The following is a 15274-nucleotide window of genomic DNA, read 5'->3' on the forward strand; positions in this document are numbered from 1 at the left end:
AAACCAATCAAGACTCTGGAAGTGTTATCCAGTGAGCTAGTTTTTAACAATTAGGTCAATTATTATGCCTTGAGCCTTTCAATTCTCCTGACTAGCACAGGGTGTTCATTAGGCATGGGAGATCGCACAATTCTCTGGCTACTACACAGAATTCTCCGGATAAATTTTGCTTGTTTCCTGGGAGAGCTTTGCCCTTTCATAATAATTCTCCTGTTGCTTTACAGTATTCTCTTGCTACTCCAATTCTTACTAAAAACCCTGCTAGCATCAAAAAATATATTGGGATCAGTGAGAAAACCACGCACATTGATCTGAATTGGGGCTTAAAGGGTTAATTAGCTATATTATGATAAATTATTTAAAACAACTTTTAGATTGGAAAGGTCACTAGTCTCCAACTAGTCTCAAAAACCTATCCAAAAACTCTTTTAAAAAAACCATTAGGACAAAACTTACTGAAATACTAGAAATTGAAAACTCATGATAAAATGAAAGATCAGAATTCCGACCGAAGTTTAGTTAGACTTAGTCTTCCTTGTTACACTTCGTTATTGTCTAGTTTTCCTCTTCACACATGTATTATCATTGTTATTGTTGAATGTAGTGTTAAAAAATATATTATTTTGTGTACAATCTGGCTTGCCGCGATTAGCTCTTCGCTATTTGCAAGCCAGCCTAGTTATAACTAAAGTTGTGAATAAATAAAACTTGTGAACTGATCAGGTTAGGTTCTCTATGTACTAGATTGGGGAGGTGCACTAGCTAAGAATACAGCCTCTTAAAATAATTTTTTTATGGAAAAAAAGAGGTATCTCTAGCATAATGTCTTAAGGGTGTTAATTTGGAAATCACTTACTTCATTATGGAATGACTTCAGCACACGCTGAACAGGACCAGGGACATGTTCTTTACACTCCTCCTTGACCACTAACTTTATATAACCTGCATCCTCATGTGCCTGACGAGGAAAAATGCATGTAGATAAGTTATTACCTGCGGACAAGAATCCTGTGAAAATAACAAGTCCACCGTACGGGGAAAGATGGCAGCTGTACATTTTACCACAATACGTTATGAACCTAACACAGCCAATTGGTACACAGAAAGCCATATTTAAAAAAATTCATCGCTCTACTAACAACATTGTGTATGCTACATGTGTAGGTTTGAAGATTTTAGAACATTTCTGAGCGTTTTTATGATCTTTTTTAGGGTTTCCGTTCACTTAAAAATATGCAAAAATACTAGTTACTATCTTTTTCGGTACGATGAATTAAGCTACACTGTAGTCCTCTATTAAAAAAAGATAGAGATGGATGGATACAATTTTGATAGGTTTTACGATGTAAACTACCAAGTACAAGTATTTTCAGTGATATCTGAAGCTTATACACGTCAATCAAGGATCAGCTGGAACAGTTGTAGTAATGGTAGCTAACAATTTCATGAGTTTACTTAGCACTTTAACCAACACTACTGAGGTAATTCTCTGATTCAACAAAAACTGAAAAAAAGACAAAATTGCTAATAAAAAGCATAGGAAATCCTTCCCAAACAAGTTGATTAGCTTTAAATGGGTTTGTTGAGAAATTGGCACACATTTTTTTTTAAACCAGTCTTGGGGTGTTAAGCATCGCGTGAACATAGATACTGTGGTATTGCTTCAAAAGAAAATTAAACAGAATTACAATAAGCTCCAAAAAATCAATAACCTCAAGACCATCCTCATCATCATCTGTTCGTATAAGTTGCTTTAATCCATCAATGCATTCTTCAAGAGAAGCTTTAGTACTGCCAGTTACCCCTGCTCTGCTGCAAGCCCGCTTGAAATTGTTCATGGCATCCAGTAACCCTGTACTTGTATTCTGGACTGTTTCAATGGGCGCATTACACTCCGCAAAGAAAACATCAAACTAAAAAAACAAAAACACCAGACCATTAGAAGTATTCAGGACATTATATCATCTGTTTTACAATGCCTTTTGGGTGGAGTTTAAAATTTACCACGTTAATCAAAGAGCTGATCTTTAAATAATTACGGGACTAGTTGCTGAATGGTCTTTCAAAAAACACATCTCATGATCTGAAAGTCTTTTTTTGGCAAAAATTAAGCCATCTGGGAGTCTTGGTTCCTTTTTTTGGGGCTTTGAACATTGTGCCGCAACCTTTGTAACTTTAGATCATTTTAAAGCTATGAGACATTGGGACTTGGACAGTATGTACTGTATGTCTGGAATTGTTTCATTTGAGGTCCACTAAAATAGGACAATTACATCATATGACATGGACATTGCATCACTTGTTCTGCATAGCCATCATCACGGATAATTTTCTTATCATCTTAGATTTCTCTATTCTACAAAGCTCCCAAAACCATCTAAATTGACTCAAAAACAACCAAACAAACCAAAGAAATGCAAAATTGTTCAAGTTGTGAAATAATATAAACTGAAATGTTTGTTGAATTGGTAAAAAAAACAAAACAGTGCAAAAACATGCTGTCAAAATCTTGTTGCCATGGAAACATCAGATCACAGGAACATTCAAGACTTTCTAGACTTGTACTACAATTTGTTTGAACAATTATTGTTCTATCAAATTATAGGACAAGTCTAGAATTTCGGTGATGTTTGCTATAATCAAATGTTCAAAATTGGTAATAAGCACTTTGTTTTAATAGTTTGAGCAAACACCAGCAAACGTCAGCTAAGGGAGACAAAAATAACCTACTGTAGATAGCCAATAGGAGTGAATCCTGCTAAAAAGGTACATGTACTGACAACTTACCTCAGGGACCTTAGTGACAATAAGAGGTATGAACTCCTTCTTCTCTGAAACTTCCAGTGGACTTATGGTGACATAATTCTTTTCCTCAATCTCTTCATTTTTGGAGAACATGCCTCCTTTCAGAGAGAGCCTGGCTGTCTTCATCTTTTGCTGCAGCAAGTGTCGAACAAGGGACTGAATCGCAGCATGCACACTGTTATCGCTCTCTTTAGCTGACACCGTAACACTGCAAAACCAAACACAAACTTCAAAATTGAAACTGTTAACAACAACGTACTGTCAAACCCCAGTAATCTGTTGAAAGGATTGACAATCAGCCCATTCCACACACAGTTGTTGTTTTTTTCAAATTGGAGAGCTCAAAGAAAAAGTGAATGAAATAAAGTGAATTTGTAGGTAATATGGTCGACCCCCCTGAAATGACTGTGTGGGGAGGCTAGAAAATGGGAAGCCACTTGAGATGTATTTTGTTGAGTGATAAAGACAGATATGCGACAAGATTTTAGGGGTTTTTTGTAGTTTATATTACTTTGTTCAATCTCCTTTAATCTTATAACAGAGGTGTACACTGTAACCACTTTTGACTTGGACATCAGGATATTTTGACCACTTACTGATGATCTGTGTGAGATAAAGGAGTTGGCTGGCTGTATATCACTTGTATACTACGTGTACTTTGGCTGTTATTGATTGCTGTATTTAACATGGATGTTAGTGAGTAAAGGATTTCCATCTCTTTGTCCTGACTAGAAATGGCTCCCTCACTGGTCTGCTGTACATGGTACTGATTACCTGTTGAGTTGTTTGATTGTAGAGATCTATGCCTAAGATGGCATTAAGCACCTTCTCAATCTGGTGTATAGAGTGAAGAGTGAAGAGTGATGATGATGATGATCAATGCCTAAGAAATTTCAACTCCCTAATATCCATGTTCAAAAAGTTATTAGCCAAGGGTACTGTGGCAGTATGGAGTTACAGTCAATATATATGATTAACACCTACGCTACACAATTGCAAGACAAAACTTAATTTGAGCTATTAATATTCAAACAACTATGGTTACATGTAACACCTTTTGTGACAGTAGTCAATATATAGTATGTGAACATAACCTTATCCTAAAGTGAACATTAATGTCCAGCATGCTCTGAAACCATTGGGCTGTGAAATACAGTGAATGTTACAGTGCAACTACTATTACCAGGGTCACTTAACACTGGGTTTTAACTATCTGTCTACTCGTAATTGGTTCAGCTGGCTTTGGTTGAAATTCGTTGTTCTTGTCCTGCAAATCTGATATACCAGTTTTGTTTAAGTGACCCCAGTAACAGCAGTCGCACTGTAATATTAAATGCTTACTAACCTTCCAACAAACCCATGTTGCAATGCCACGCCCTCCAGCACTTGGACTGTTTCTAAATTTGTCATTTCCTCTAATTCATTTGTTTCATCGTCACTCTTCTGATACTTTAGCTGCTGATTTAAATTTAAAAAATTAAAACAAACCTTAAATACGAGAAAATAACTACAGCAGGCAAGTCTGTTATACACACAAAGACAAAAGTTATGCCTGCAATTAAGCATACATTGTATACCATCACACTTTGCATGTAGTGTTTAATGAATGACAGAAATTTTGCTCCAGAAGTATTAGACTTGATTGTAGTAATAAGTTCTAATAACATTTATATTTATATCATAACTAAATTAATTGGCGTCAGTCTAATGGGCCAATTTACATTTTTACCAGGTGTATGATAGCGTATGCTAGAGCAAACTCAGGTCATTACACATTGGTTTTTGAAAGAATATAAAATTTTCTGGCACAGCTATCACTAAGATTTCAAGTTGCTGGATAAATACAACAAGTAGGCGGGGAATCAAACAGCTAGGATTTTCTTTTGATTCTATTTTTCTTCTATTTTCCTATGAAAATAGCCAGGGGCCACGTTCTTAGTTACCGGGGAAAATCCCCGGTCCCGCCTCTTAATGACAGCCCTGTCTGGTTTCAAGACTGTTACCTAACAGGCACCCAGTAACCTGGGGCTCCCAAGAAACTGCTCTGGGCACCTAAATCTTTTGCAGTTGAACCTAACATTTGACAGGTTGGGCTCCAAACGTCTTAGCTTTTGGCCCTATGGGCTCATTGAAATTTTACTAAGACAACAGTCCTCTGTTTAGTGGCAGAGTTTTCCAACCAGTTGAACAAAAACAAAAAAATGTCCTACAATCAAGTTAAAATAACAGGGTTAAGCCAAAAAACTGTTTTTCATCTAGGATTTGTATTCTACTTTTCTGTTTAGATTATGTTGTGAAAAAAATGATAAAACAGCTCAGGGTGTACAACTGAGTTATGGATACATGTGCTTGAGAGGTTTGCCTGATGCACTCAAGAAGCTATGCTTCTTTCGTACTTACATGTCGCAATCTCCTGTATGCATCCATAACTCAATAGTGCACACTGAAATTAATTTTTTGTTGATTTGAAGTTTTTGCTTATGACCATTAAAAAAGAAAACTTAACAGGAGACCCACCTTATCTGTCTTATTTCCCAAGAGCAAAATGGGTATATGTTTATTAGGATCTGTATTATTCTCCTTTATGTTCCCAGAGCTGTCTGTGAACACAGCATTATTGACAATGTCTTGCTTCCAAGTACCCGCCATTGTTACAGAATCTATGTCATCCATATCAACAACAACTGCAAAAAATATTAACCAACAGATTTACATTGAAATTTACTAATGAACTAGAGTCAGGCAACCTTTGTCATCCACTACAAGTTACATGTACTTAACAGTAAAACATAATCATTCCTACAATACGCGCAATAACGATACTATCAAGCTCCCCAAAATCAAGTATAATTGGGGAAAACATCGTTCGCGGTACCACTGTTTCAAAGACTTTAATGAGTTAGAGAGAACTGTAAGAAACTCAGCAAGTTTTCCAATTTTTAAGAAGTATCTTTTTTCTGCTTTTTATAATTAAGTATTTGTTTTTAATCCTTGCAGTGTGTATGTTGTAATTATTTTTAATATCTCGATTTTAGCTTAATTTTTTTATATTTTTAATTGATCATATATATCGATTTTAGCTTAAATTTTTTATATTTTAATTGCATCATTTAATATACATCTGGTAATAGGACCTCTATGTAAACCACTCTTGTGATGGAGCATCCTATTAAAAGATTGTTATTATTATTGCAGTTTTATTATTAAAGTCTCCATGAACATAAGAAAGCTAATTTCTAGATTAAATCCTGTTTTGGCTTGCTTTTTATCGCTTAAAGAGCAATTATAACGCTTCCTTTGTTCCTAACCAGGGGCAGGGATTGCCCAGTAGTGAGAGCACTCAGTCCTCCCACTAATGTGGCTCAGGTTCGATTTCTGGCATTGACACTATTGTGGGTTGGTTCTTGTACCTGCATGCTTTTATGATAAATGTTAAATGAATATTAAACAGAAAATGCTCAAACCAAGAGCAATTTCTTAAACAGGCAATGGATTTTCAGCGTGATATTATCTGCTGGATGTTTTTACTTAAATCATGAAAAGGAAAAATTTCCAAAAACAAGGGCAATTATTTTTAAATCCAATGAACTTTGAAAGTAATTGCGATAATTTTGAAAACATTTTTTTCATGACAGCCTGTAACATTTTATGTGAATAGACGGTAAAAATTTAGTGTTAACTACTCAGGCTCCGACCAAGAACCCTGATATAGACACATTTCTTACAAAGTGTGATCCTCACCTATAGCGGCGTCCACATCCTTGTAATAACTTCTTCTCAAGTCCATTTCCTCACGGCCTGGGAGATCCCATAATGACACAGACACTATTGTCTCGTAAGGGATGTTGACATGTTTCACGACATTTCCTATGCTTACTGAAACACTAGGCTGGTAACTGTAGTCAAACTGATTCTTTGTGTATCGTAAAAATATACTTGTTTTTCCAACTTCAGGGTCACCTACATCACAGAAAGTAAACAATGAGTGTAGAAAGAAACTTGGAATACAATAGTCATAATAACAAAGATGACAAATTTTAAAAAAATACAGCTGGTATTAACCTGACGTGCAGTAAACATTTAAAGGGACAGTATCATGGGAGATCGATGGGAGATATCATGATTTTTGGCCAAAATTCACTAAATTTAAACTTTGAACTCTGAGTTAATATATTTCTCAAAATATTAATAGTGATTCTAAGACGAAAGGTTGAACCAAAAATTATATAGTACAACCGGCGATTTTAGTGCGTTACAACAGCGAAATTTGAAAACGTCTGCCAGACGAGTCTGGAGATTTTGGCTCAAATCACACCCTTTGCTACTGCCACTAATGTAAACATTCTAAATTTATGAACTCAAGAAACCTTAGGAAGAGTCAATTGGTGGAAGATCCTTCAATTCACACAGTGAAGTATACCCAGTAATTTTAACAAAAATTTATTGTTTTTGACAAGCAACTTCACCTGTCTTTGTTCTTTACAGGGTCATGGGGGTGGGTTCCTACCAAGGAGGAGGCTCGGGTAGGTTCCTACCAAGAAACCTTCCACCAGCAGGGTATAATTCTGAAATGCCAGCCGTCTCTCCCACTGGGTTTGGAGGAAGAGACGGCTGAGCTGACAATTTTCAGACTAGGGTAAGAACTTAACTTTTACGTGAGAAAATTAGAATTTTTTGTAACTTTTAGGCAACCACGGAATATCGATTCGTAAAAATTACCTTTATGTGTTCTAATTCCCAAGTGGGTTGCACAAGTTGTTTCTAGTTTTAAAGTACTCAAGTACTGATCCCGGAATTACTAATACACGATAAGTTTCTTATACGAGAGGCGTGCTAATTTAGAGCTTCCATTTCTAATTACACTAAATCGGACAACATATTTTTCAATTCTCAAGAAGCAGGCAGGTCCATTGGGCTTTCAAGCCAGGGAGCTTTGAACAAATAACTTTGTAACGAAGCAAACAAGCTGCTCGTTCATTCAACAATCAGAACAATTAAATAAAAATTTTAATTAAGCTTTAAAGCTTAACTCGCGTTCGCGGTTCGTCAGTGGACCCAAGAAACTTCAGAGAAATAAAACTACTTTAAATTTCTTCACCTAAATGAAGGCTAAATATCTGTGTAGATATCTCCTATACAATGAGCTTACATAGGTCTACATACAACAAGAAAACCGGTGCGATAACGCAAAGAGGACGGCACAGCGTACAGATCAACTTACCGACAAGAACGACCTTGAACGTTGGTATCTCTTGCTCTACCACTTTTCCTGTGATACAAGAAACAGTATTTCAAGTAGAATGCCTCAGATTGCAAAAAGAATAGAAGCCAAAACATGCTTACCGCTACTACAACTGCCAGCCGCCCCCATCTTACTTCGGTTTCATTGCTGCATGCGAATTTCGCGATTACACACACGAGCCCGCCATATTGCATGTCACCACGGGAACCAAGTGCTTGTTGTTATTCTAAATGACGTAACGCCTTTCAGTAAGTGCAGTGGAGCAAAGGCAAACGTCATGAATCACGTTTGTGATTTGATTTCCTTTGTTTTATCAATATTTATTTTCTAATAAATCAGACAAAAAATGTATTGAAAAGGGTGCACAAAAGTCGCTTATTTTTGCATTTCCTGAAGCACGACGTCCTTTGGCCTTTAATACGAGAACTCTCGAACGAGCATCCCCGCGCCTTTTATGAAGGCTTTTACTTGAGAAGAGCACAGAACGCGTCATCAGAATGGAAAACTAAATGTATTCATAAATTAATTAAGGCACTACAGAGCCAATGTATGCATAGATATAATGCACTGTGCTGTTTTGGAAAATGTGGTAATGCGTCTTGAATAATTAAGTTACCAACCTCCTGGAAGAGTGAAAATGGGGAAATGTGGGAATTTAGAAATGTGTCTTGAATTTATTCTTGTATTCATGCATACATTGGCTCTGCAGTGCCTTAATATAGTATTGTATACAGCTGTATAGTCAGAGACCGCTACAAGAAACGTGTCTTTCCATTGATGTCTGTCATTATTTATATCGTCATTGGCTATTATCGAAGAGGGGTTAATTGCTGATAGAGCCGTACGCATACCCTCAAAGTCGCCTTTTTAACACTGTTTTAATCATAGACAAATCTCAGGGTTTTTGGTGGGGCTTTTATAAAAGCGTTAATAAACTGGAAAATTATAACGCTATGGTCTGTAAAAATTCTGAGGTGGTCGTGAAGGGTTCCAATAAAGGCTACTAGTTCGTTAATACCCGATGTGCTGTCAGTGGAGTCCCCGACATTACCATATTGTCGAACTGGTCACAAACTTCATACAGAAAATTAACGAATACATCTATCCAACTTGGGTCTTCATTGGGTGGCCCATAGCAAAAACAGAATAAAATTCTTTGACCAGTATTAAGCATAGTAATTTCGGCAAAAATGATCTCAAGCTGTTGCAGCTCGGCTTCCGATTCAGGTTTAAATTCTTTGACAGCTTTGAAGGAGGCTGTTTTGATTTCGATATGAACTCCACCACCACCTCGATCAGATCGACCTCTCCTAAATACTGTAAAGCCAGAATGCAATATTTCAGAGTTGCTGATATTTTGGTTCAACCATGTCTCATTGACGCGTATAACGTCAGAGTTTTCTGCGTACACCAGGTCCTGGAAGCGATGGAGGTTACACACGCATTGCCAGTTTGTTGTGCTGTCGTCGTGATAACTTTTTAAGCGTCTGGCATTCATCACGAGGCAATTGATCTTACCAGCAGTCGAAGCAGAAACCGGCCCAGGGCGAAAGGTAACATCTGAGTTGTTGTAGTAACAAACCTGGCACATTTTCATTACATGACACAGTAATAAGTGTTGACTTAATAGCCAAAACCAGTAAAATATCAACGGCTTTCACAGAGCTCTTCGAGTGACGACCTGATTCCCTTAATAATGTCAACAATCCATCGAAGGAGCTATCGTTTTCGGAAAAATGGCAATAAAAGTTGTACGAATGAAATAAGGTAAAAGGAGTCCAAGATTAGCGGTACCTCCAAGACTACAGGTCCTTTTGACCACGAGTTATCCTACTGCCATTATATCGTTTTATTCCGTGCGCATGCTCATGCCTCAAAACGTACCACATGGAAGACAAAATGACTACATTGTCATATATATACATGGCTGAATCTCAGTTTAAGTCAGTAAGGTGGAACTGAGGTGCCAACGGAAGGGATCTGTCTTATATGGTCTAGGGGCCGACTTTTCTCTCCCTCACTGTCTTGTCCATGTCTGGGACAAGATATCGGAAAGCAGCGCGAAACCATCTCCAGCTGGCATAAGTGAACCGAGGGCCGAAATCTCGTGGTGCATCGTCATGGTACAACGCTCCGGCAAAGCACGGTGTCCTGAGGTACCGCTGTCGGCTGTATTTTTCTCTCTTTTTCAACCATTTTGATATTAAGGCTGGCAAGTCGCCGGAAGACATCGTAGGGAAAGAAGCGTTTCATTGATGTCCCTTTTCACGTCCTTGTCAAATTGTCGACGGGTGTACTATTCATAGCCTTTAAGCCAATTGTGCATATAAACACGTTCCCTTGAAAAAATAACATCGATAAATATATTTACGCGCAGGGGGGATTGCAACCCTTAGGTGTCCAAGAACAAGGGCCTGTTTCACAGGAAATTCCTCCGCGAATCTGGCCGGAGAGATTTTCTGAAAAATGTCAGGGAAACATGAAATAATTACGGTACAGCTGGATATTAAAACTCTGGAAATTCGAAATCTTTTCCGTGAATGTCACCGAAAAATTGAGAGGATATTCCAAATTTCCGAAGAGGGCAGGGCCGTACATAGCGTGGGGGCAGAGGGGGCAGCCGCCCCCGCCAGGAAAACTCAATTTGCCACACACACACCACACTGATCACAAGAAAATTGAATAATTGACTGAAAAAAATATTCCTTAAATGTGAATTCCAAATAATTATTTTGGAAATTCTTTTGAGGAAAAAGCCAGTACCGGTTTTTTTATGAAAATAATGATTTTGTCAGTTTGGGCTGCCTATGATTTAGAATTTGGTGTGTAAATAAAGACTGACAAGCCTAGGCCACTTTCTGGCGCGTGTTTTAGCCTTTTTCAATCTAGCTTATACAAGTTTGTTATTTTTTTTTTTAGAGATAAATTGGCTTTAAAAGCCTGTGCTTCTCGCAAGTATTTGTAGCGAGTTTGGATTTAACCATCATATGTTCATCATCCGACAGGTCATTTGCGCCTAATGATTTTTGAGTTTCCTCTTTTGAATTCTCTTCGTTTTGAATATGACCTCTTATTCCGTGTGTTCAAGACGACGGTGTTTTTATGCCACATAGGGCATTTCAGCTGGGTTTGACTTGGCTCTTTTAAGTGCTTGATAGTTTTAACTGCCTTTCTTGTTGAGATTTGTGTAATGTTAGGACAGAAATTAATCATTGCTTTTATCATGCAATGAGCTTCATTCTGTAATTGTTGCAATGCCGGGCCCGGCTATTAGTGTTTGTCACAAGCAGTTGTGTTTCTTGGCACGGCTATTTGGTTTTTTGGTTCTCTTGTAATCGTTGTAGCGTGTTATAGAGCTATGCAACGTGTCACAGTAATACTGAAAAGGCTTGAATTGTATTCAAATAACGACTGTGTTTTTGCAAATGCTTCGCTCCACTGATATAGTGCGTTTGAATTGTGGAAGCTCAGTGATTTTCTCCCTTTGTTTACAGCAGTGCACCGACTGTGTTTTAAAATGAGAGACAATATTTGCTTCAAGCTAAACAAGACGTTAACTCCATAAAAAGTCATGGCAATTTAAAACAAAAAGCATCGGTGTTTTTTTTTTTTTTTTTTTTTTCTCTAAACGTCGTAGAGGCAACTTTCTGTGTAGGAGTGAAAACAAAATTAATGTCCAACTAGAAACCCTGTCTGCATACGGTAGACCCCTGTGAGGGGTGTGCGGAGTTTGCCCCCACAGACAAAAAATCCTAGGTACGGCCCTGGAGGGTAATTTTATTGGACGAAAATGCCTGGAGAGACCCATGTGTATTTTACGGCCTTTCGAGTGGAAGAAAAGCGCTGGTCATGTTCTATGTAAAATACAGTCGAACCTGTATATAACGGCCACCCTCGGGACCTGAGTAACTGGCCGCTTAATACAGGTGGCCGCTTAATGCAGGATCACTAAAAATACTCACTGGGCGTGGTCTAATGTCAATTTTAATGGCGTATCATACAAAAACACTTCATGCAAGGAAACAATAGGACAATCAACACTCTTTCAAGTGATCAATTCTTTAAAAAAACTTCTTTGCCAGCTTGTAACTTAACGGTGTAATATACGTAACATTGTGTAAAGGTACTATACAATAAATTGTCCTTCTACTCTTCTACAGTATACAGTGTTCTATTTCGATCAAGAGAGGATGAAGATTTCTCCTTCATCCTCTCTTGATTTCTATGACTTACAGTTCACCACAAAATATCTCATTCCGTCATTTCATAGTTGTTACGCTCAATGTTCAATGTCACATGGCTGAAGAACAAGTTAATTAAAGAGAAATTTCTTGCTAAAGAGTGAAGCATATTCAAGACAAACGTTTTTTTAGCGTTCGTGATATGGTACTGTACTTCAGCACATTGCGGACATCTGAAAAGCGTTAACTATATTAAACGGCCGAGTATCAGCTTACAGTAACGTTGTACATGTTATTTCTTTATAGTGATGCAGGATCGCATTTTAAACACAATAAAATACCGCATAAAATAACATATGGCTTAGTTTCCATTCAAGGGTGGCCGCTTAATACAGGTAAAAATAACAAAGAAAGACAAACATAGGACTGCTACAGGGTGGCCGCGGCCGCTTAATAGAGGTGGCCGCCTAATACAGGTAACAAATCTTTGTAACGATCCTTTTATGTTTCTCACTTTTCTTTTTTGTTCAGCCCCCGAGGAAGGTTTGTATTGCAAACCGAAATATCGGGCAAAAATTTGTTTTTTTAAAAAAACAAATATATTTCAGTTATTCTAGCTTTTGTTGTTTGTTCTATCAAGCTCGTCACCTCCGCCGTTGGGATCAGTCTGCCGTTAATATTTTATAACAAATACAGCGTTTGTATGAGCAAACAATCGGGACTTTAAACACTGGCCGCTTAATAGAGGGTGGCCGCTTAATACAGGGCCGTTATATACAGGTTCGACTGTAGTTCGCGAGTATTGCGATTTCTTTTTTGCTGATATATAAATAATAATAATAATAATAATAATAATAATAATAATAATAATAATAATAATAATAATAATTTAAAATAATAATCAATAGTAACTTTATTAAAATATTCCAAGGCAATTGTTATTTACAAGTTAAAAGTAGAAAACAGAGCTATTAAAACCTATTTACAATTCTTGTCGATTAAAAAAAGAGACTATTTTCAAGCATAATTTTTTTTTTAAGAAAAAGGAAAACAAAAACAAATCTCATCAAGTTACAATAGTATTCTTATTCGTAATAAAAAATCATATGATCACATCATCACTAAAAATACATTCGGAAGTTAAAATATGGTCCTTAATGACGAAAAAATATAAGCGGATTATATCGGTCATTAAAAACAACTAAAATTACGAAAATTAAGAAAAGAAAGAAAAAAAACTCTAAAAAATTCGTTCTCATCCTAAAATCTAGCCAGTTGTTTATCGATTTCAAAGTCGGTATCGACCTGCAATTTTCAGCGGTGCTCTTCACGTACAACATGAGCCTCTCAAGCATAGCAGCGCAGATCTCAGGAGGGCGAATGAGACTTTGGCACGAATCCATGACATTGTAATACCGTAATTCTCTCCCTTCTTGGTCGATAAAAGTTCGGCCAGTCTACTATGATATCTCATGCATTCACCTGCCATGCCTCCGGTGGTAGTAAATACCAGTGGAGTGAAGGATCCTTGTTCCACCTCTAGCACCCTGCTGGCGTACATTCTCTTCTCCTCACTCTCATGCTGGCGGTAGATTTGTTTTGGGGTGAGGCCTCGATAAGACTCTGCATTCGGGTAACAAACCCTTACATAAAAAAAGGCAGAGCCTTGCCGATCCCAGAAGCCACGAGCGTGAATGTCGAGTCGGGCATCCGCTGCTCTGTTTGTACCGGGTGTCAGCAGTTCTCCGTTGATCTCCTGAAGTACCGGTTCAATTTGGACATCATTGCACACCATCTTAAGCATTTTGGCTTCCAATAATAATAATAATAATAATAATAATAATAATAATAATAATAATAATAATAATAATAATAATAATAATAATAATAATAATATCAGGAATTTCGTTAAAATGAGCCGATTTCTTCCTGGTACTTTTGTCGCCTTCAGGCTGACTGCAGTTCCCGGACACCGCTGACTGTCCGCTATGAGTACCGCGAGCTCAGAGGGCCCTTTCTTGCTTCAAATATTAAAAAATCTAATCTGACACAGGGGCGACGACAAACCACTAATCCTGATGTGATTAACTCCTGACTAGCGGGGATTTTAGAGGCCGATGTCTCGATGACTTCAAACGAAAGAGACACGTGCGTTACCACAGCTGGCAATGTATTATTTCATCTGTTGATTGGTGTTTGCGTTTCAATGCGTGGAACATCACGTCCGGTAATGTGATAGTGGGCCTTTAAATGTACTATTACCAATAAACACTTATATAAAACAAGAGCTAAATGTTGTCCTTTGTCTTAAATAGGGTCTTACAATAGAAGTCGTTCTCCTACACAGGAAAGGTATTTAAGATTATTTTCGTCCTAAACAGGGTCAGGGTTTCAACCCCCCAGCGGGACCCCTATACCCAAACATGGGTCAAGTACCCTCCCCCCCCCCCCCCCGATCGGTTTATATCACCTCTGCCTGCCCCTCTGCCTTGAATAGTATGAATACAGGAGGGATTCGAGTCAGGGCGGCAACCAAATTTTCACATAGCACACATACAAGGAAAAAATAAACAAATGAGTTTTTTTTTTTATAATTAAAACTGCATGTCACGTACGAAACAAAAATGCGTTCTTTACAGCTTATCTGATGTGGCTGTACCTGTCTTGGTCACTGAAATGAAGTTTGGGCCCCGCAAATTGAAAATATTGAACCTTGAAAAGTGGTGTTTTTCGAGTCCGCCATTTATGAATTTATGTTCCAATGAGCCCGCGGTATGAAAGCGATTGGAGTTGCGTCGATATAATTAGGGAGCGTGGCCGACAAACCAACGATCCGGATCATGCTCAGGGATGATTCAGCTCTTCACAGTGTCCATCATACAGGGGGATCTCCACCCTGATAAAACAGTCCTTTTTTTCTTTCTGAAGTGTATCGAGAATTTGGGGCGAAAATAGTGGAAATTAATGCGGAAATTAACGTTAACAAAAATTAACGCGAATTTTTAAAATTAAAATTCGCGTTAACTTCATGAAGCGTTAATTTCCT

General features: G+C 37.7%; 1 protein-coding gene across 2 annotated transcripts in view; it reads right to left on the reverse strand.

The window, feature by feature from the left end:
* LOC146466561 (uncharacterized) overlaps nucleotides 1-8259 on the reverse strand; it is a 187374-nt gene extending 179115 nt beyond the window's left edge. For both annotated transcript variants that reach the window (XR_014867979.1, XM_085127243.1), the window contains exons 1-8: nucleotides 8149-8259; nucleotides 8027-8074; nucleotides 6547-6765; nucleotides 5323-5489; nucleotides 4151-4260; nucleotides 2788-3013; nucleotides 1713-1913; nucleotides 857-958 (exon numbers count right to left, since the gene is read on the reverse strand). Coding sequence is in view for 1 of the 2 variants with exons in the window: in XM_085127243.1 (XP_084983369.1) it covers nucleotides 857-958; nucleotides 1713-1913; nucleotides 2788-3013; nucleotides 4151-4260; nucleotides 5323-5489; nucleotides 6547-6765; nucleotides 8027-8074; nucleotides 8149-8176 (1101 nt within the window). In the remaining variant the exon portion in view is untranslated. The remainder of the gene's footprint in view (nucleotides 1-856; nucleotides 959-1712; nucleotides 1914-2787; nucleotides 3014-4150; nucleotides 4261-5322; nucleotides 5490-6546; nucleotides 6766-8026; nucleotides 8075-8148) is intronic.
* Between the last annotated feature and the right edge of the window lie 7015 nt (nucleotides 8260-15274).

Source organism: Pavona decussata, unplaced genomic scaffold (assembly GCF_977016875.1).
Source record: "Pavona decussata unplaced genomic scaffold, jaPavDecu1.1 SCAFFOLD_143, whole genome shotgun sequence".
In the NCBI taxonomy this organism is placed as follows: Eukaryota; Metazoa; Cnidaria; class Anthozoa; order Scleractinia; family Agariciidae; genus Pavona; species Pavona decussata.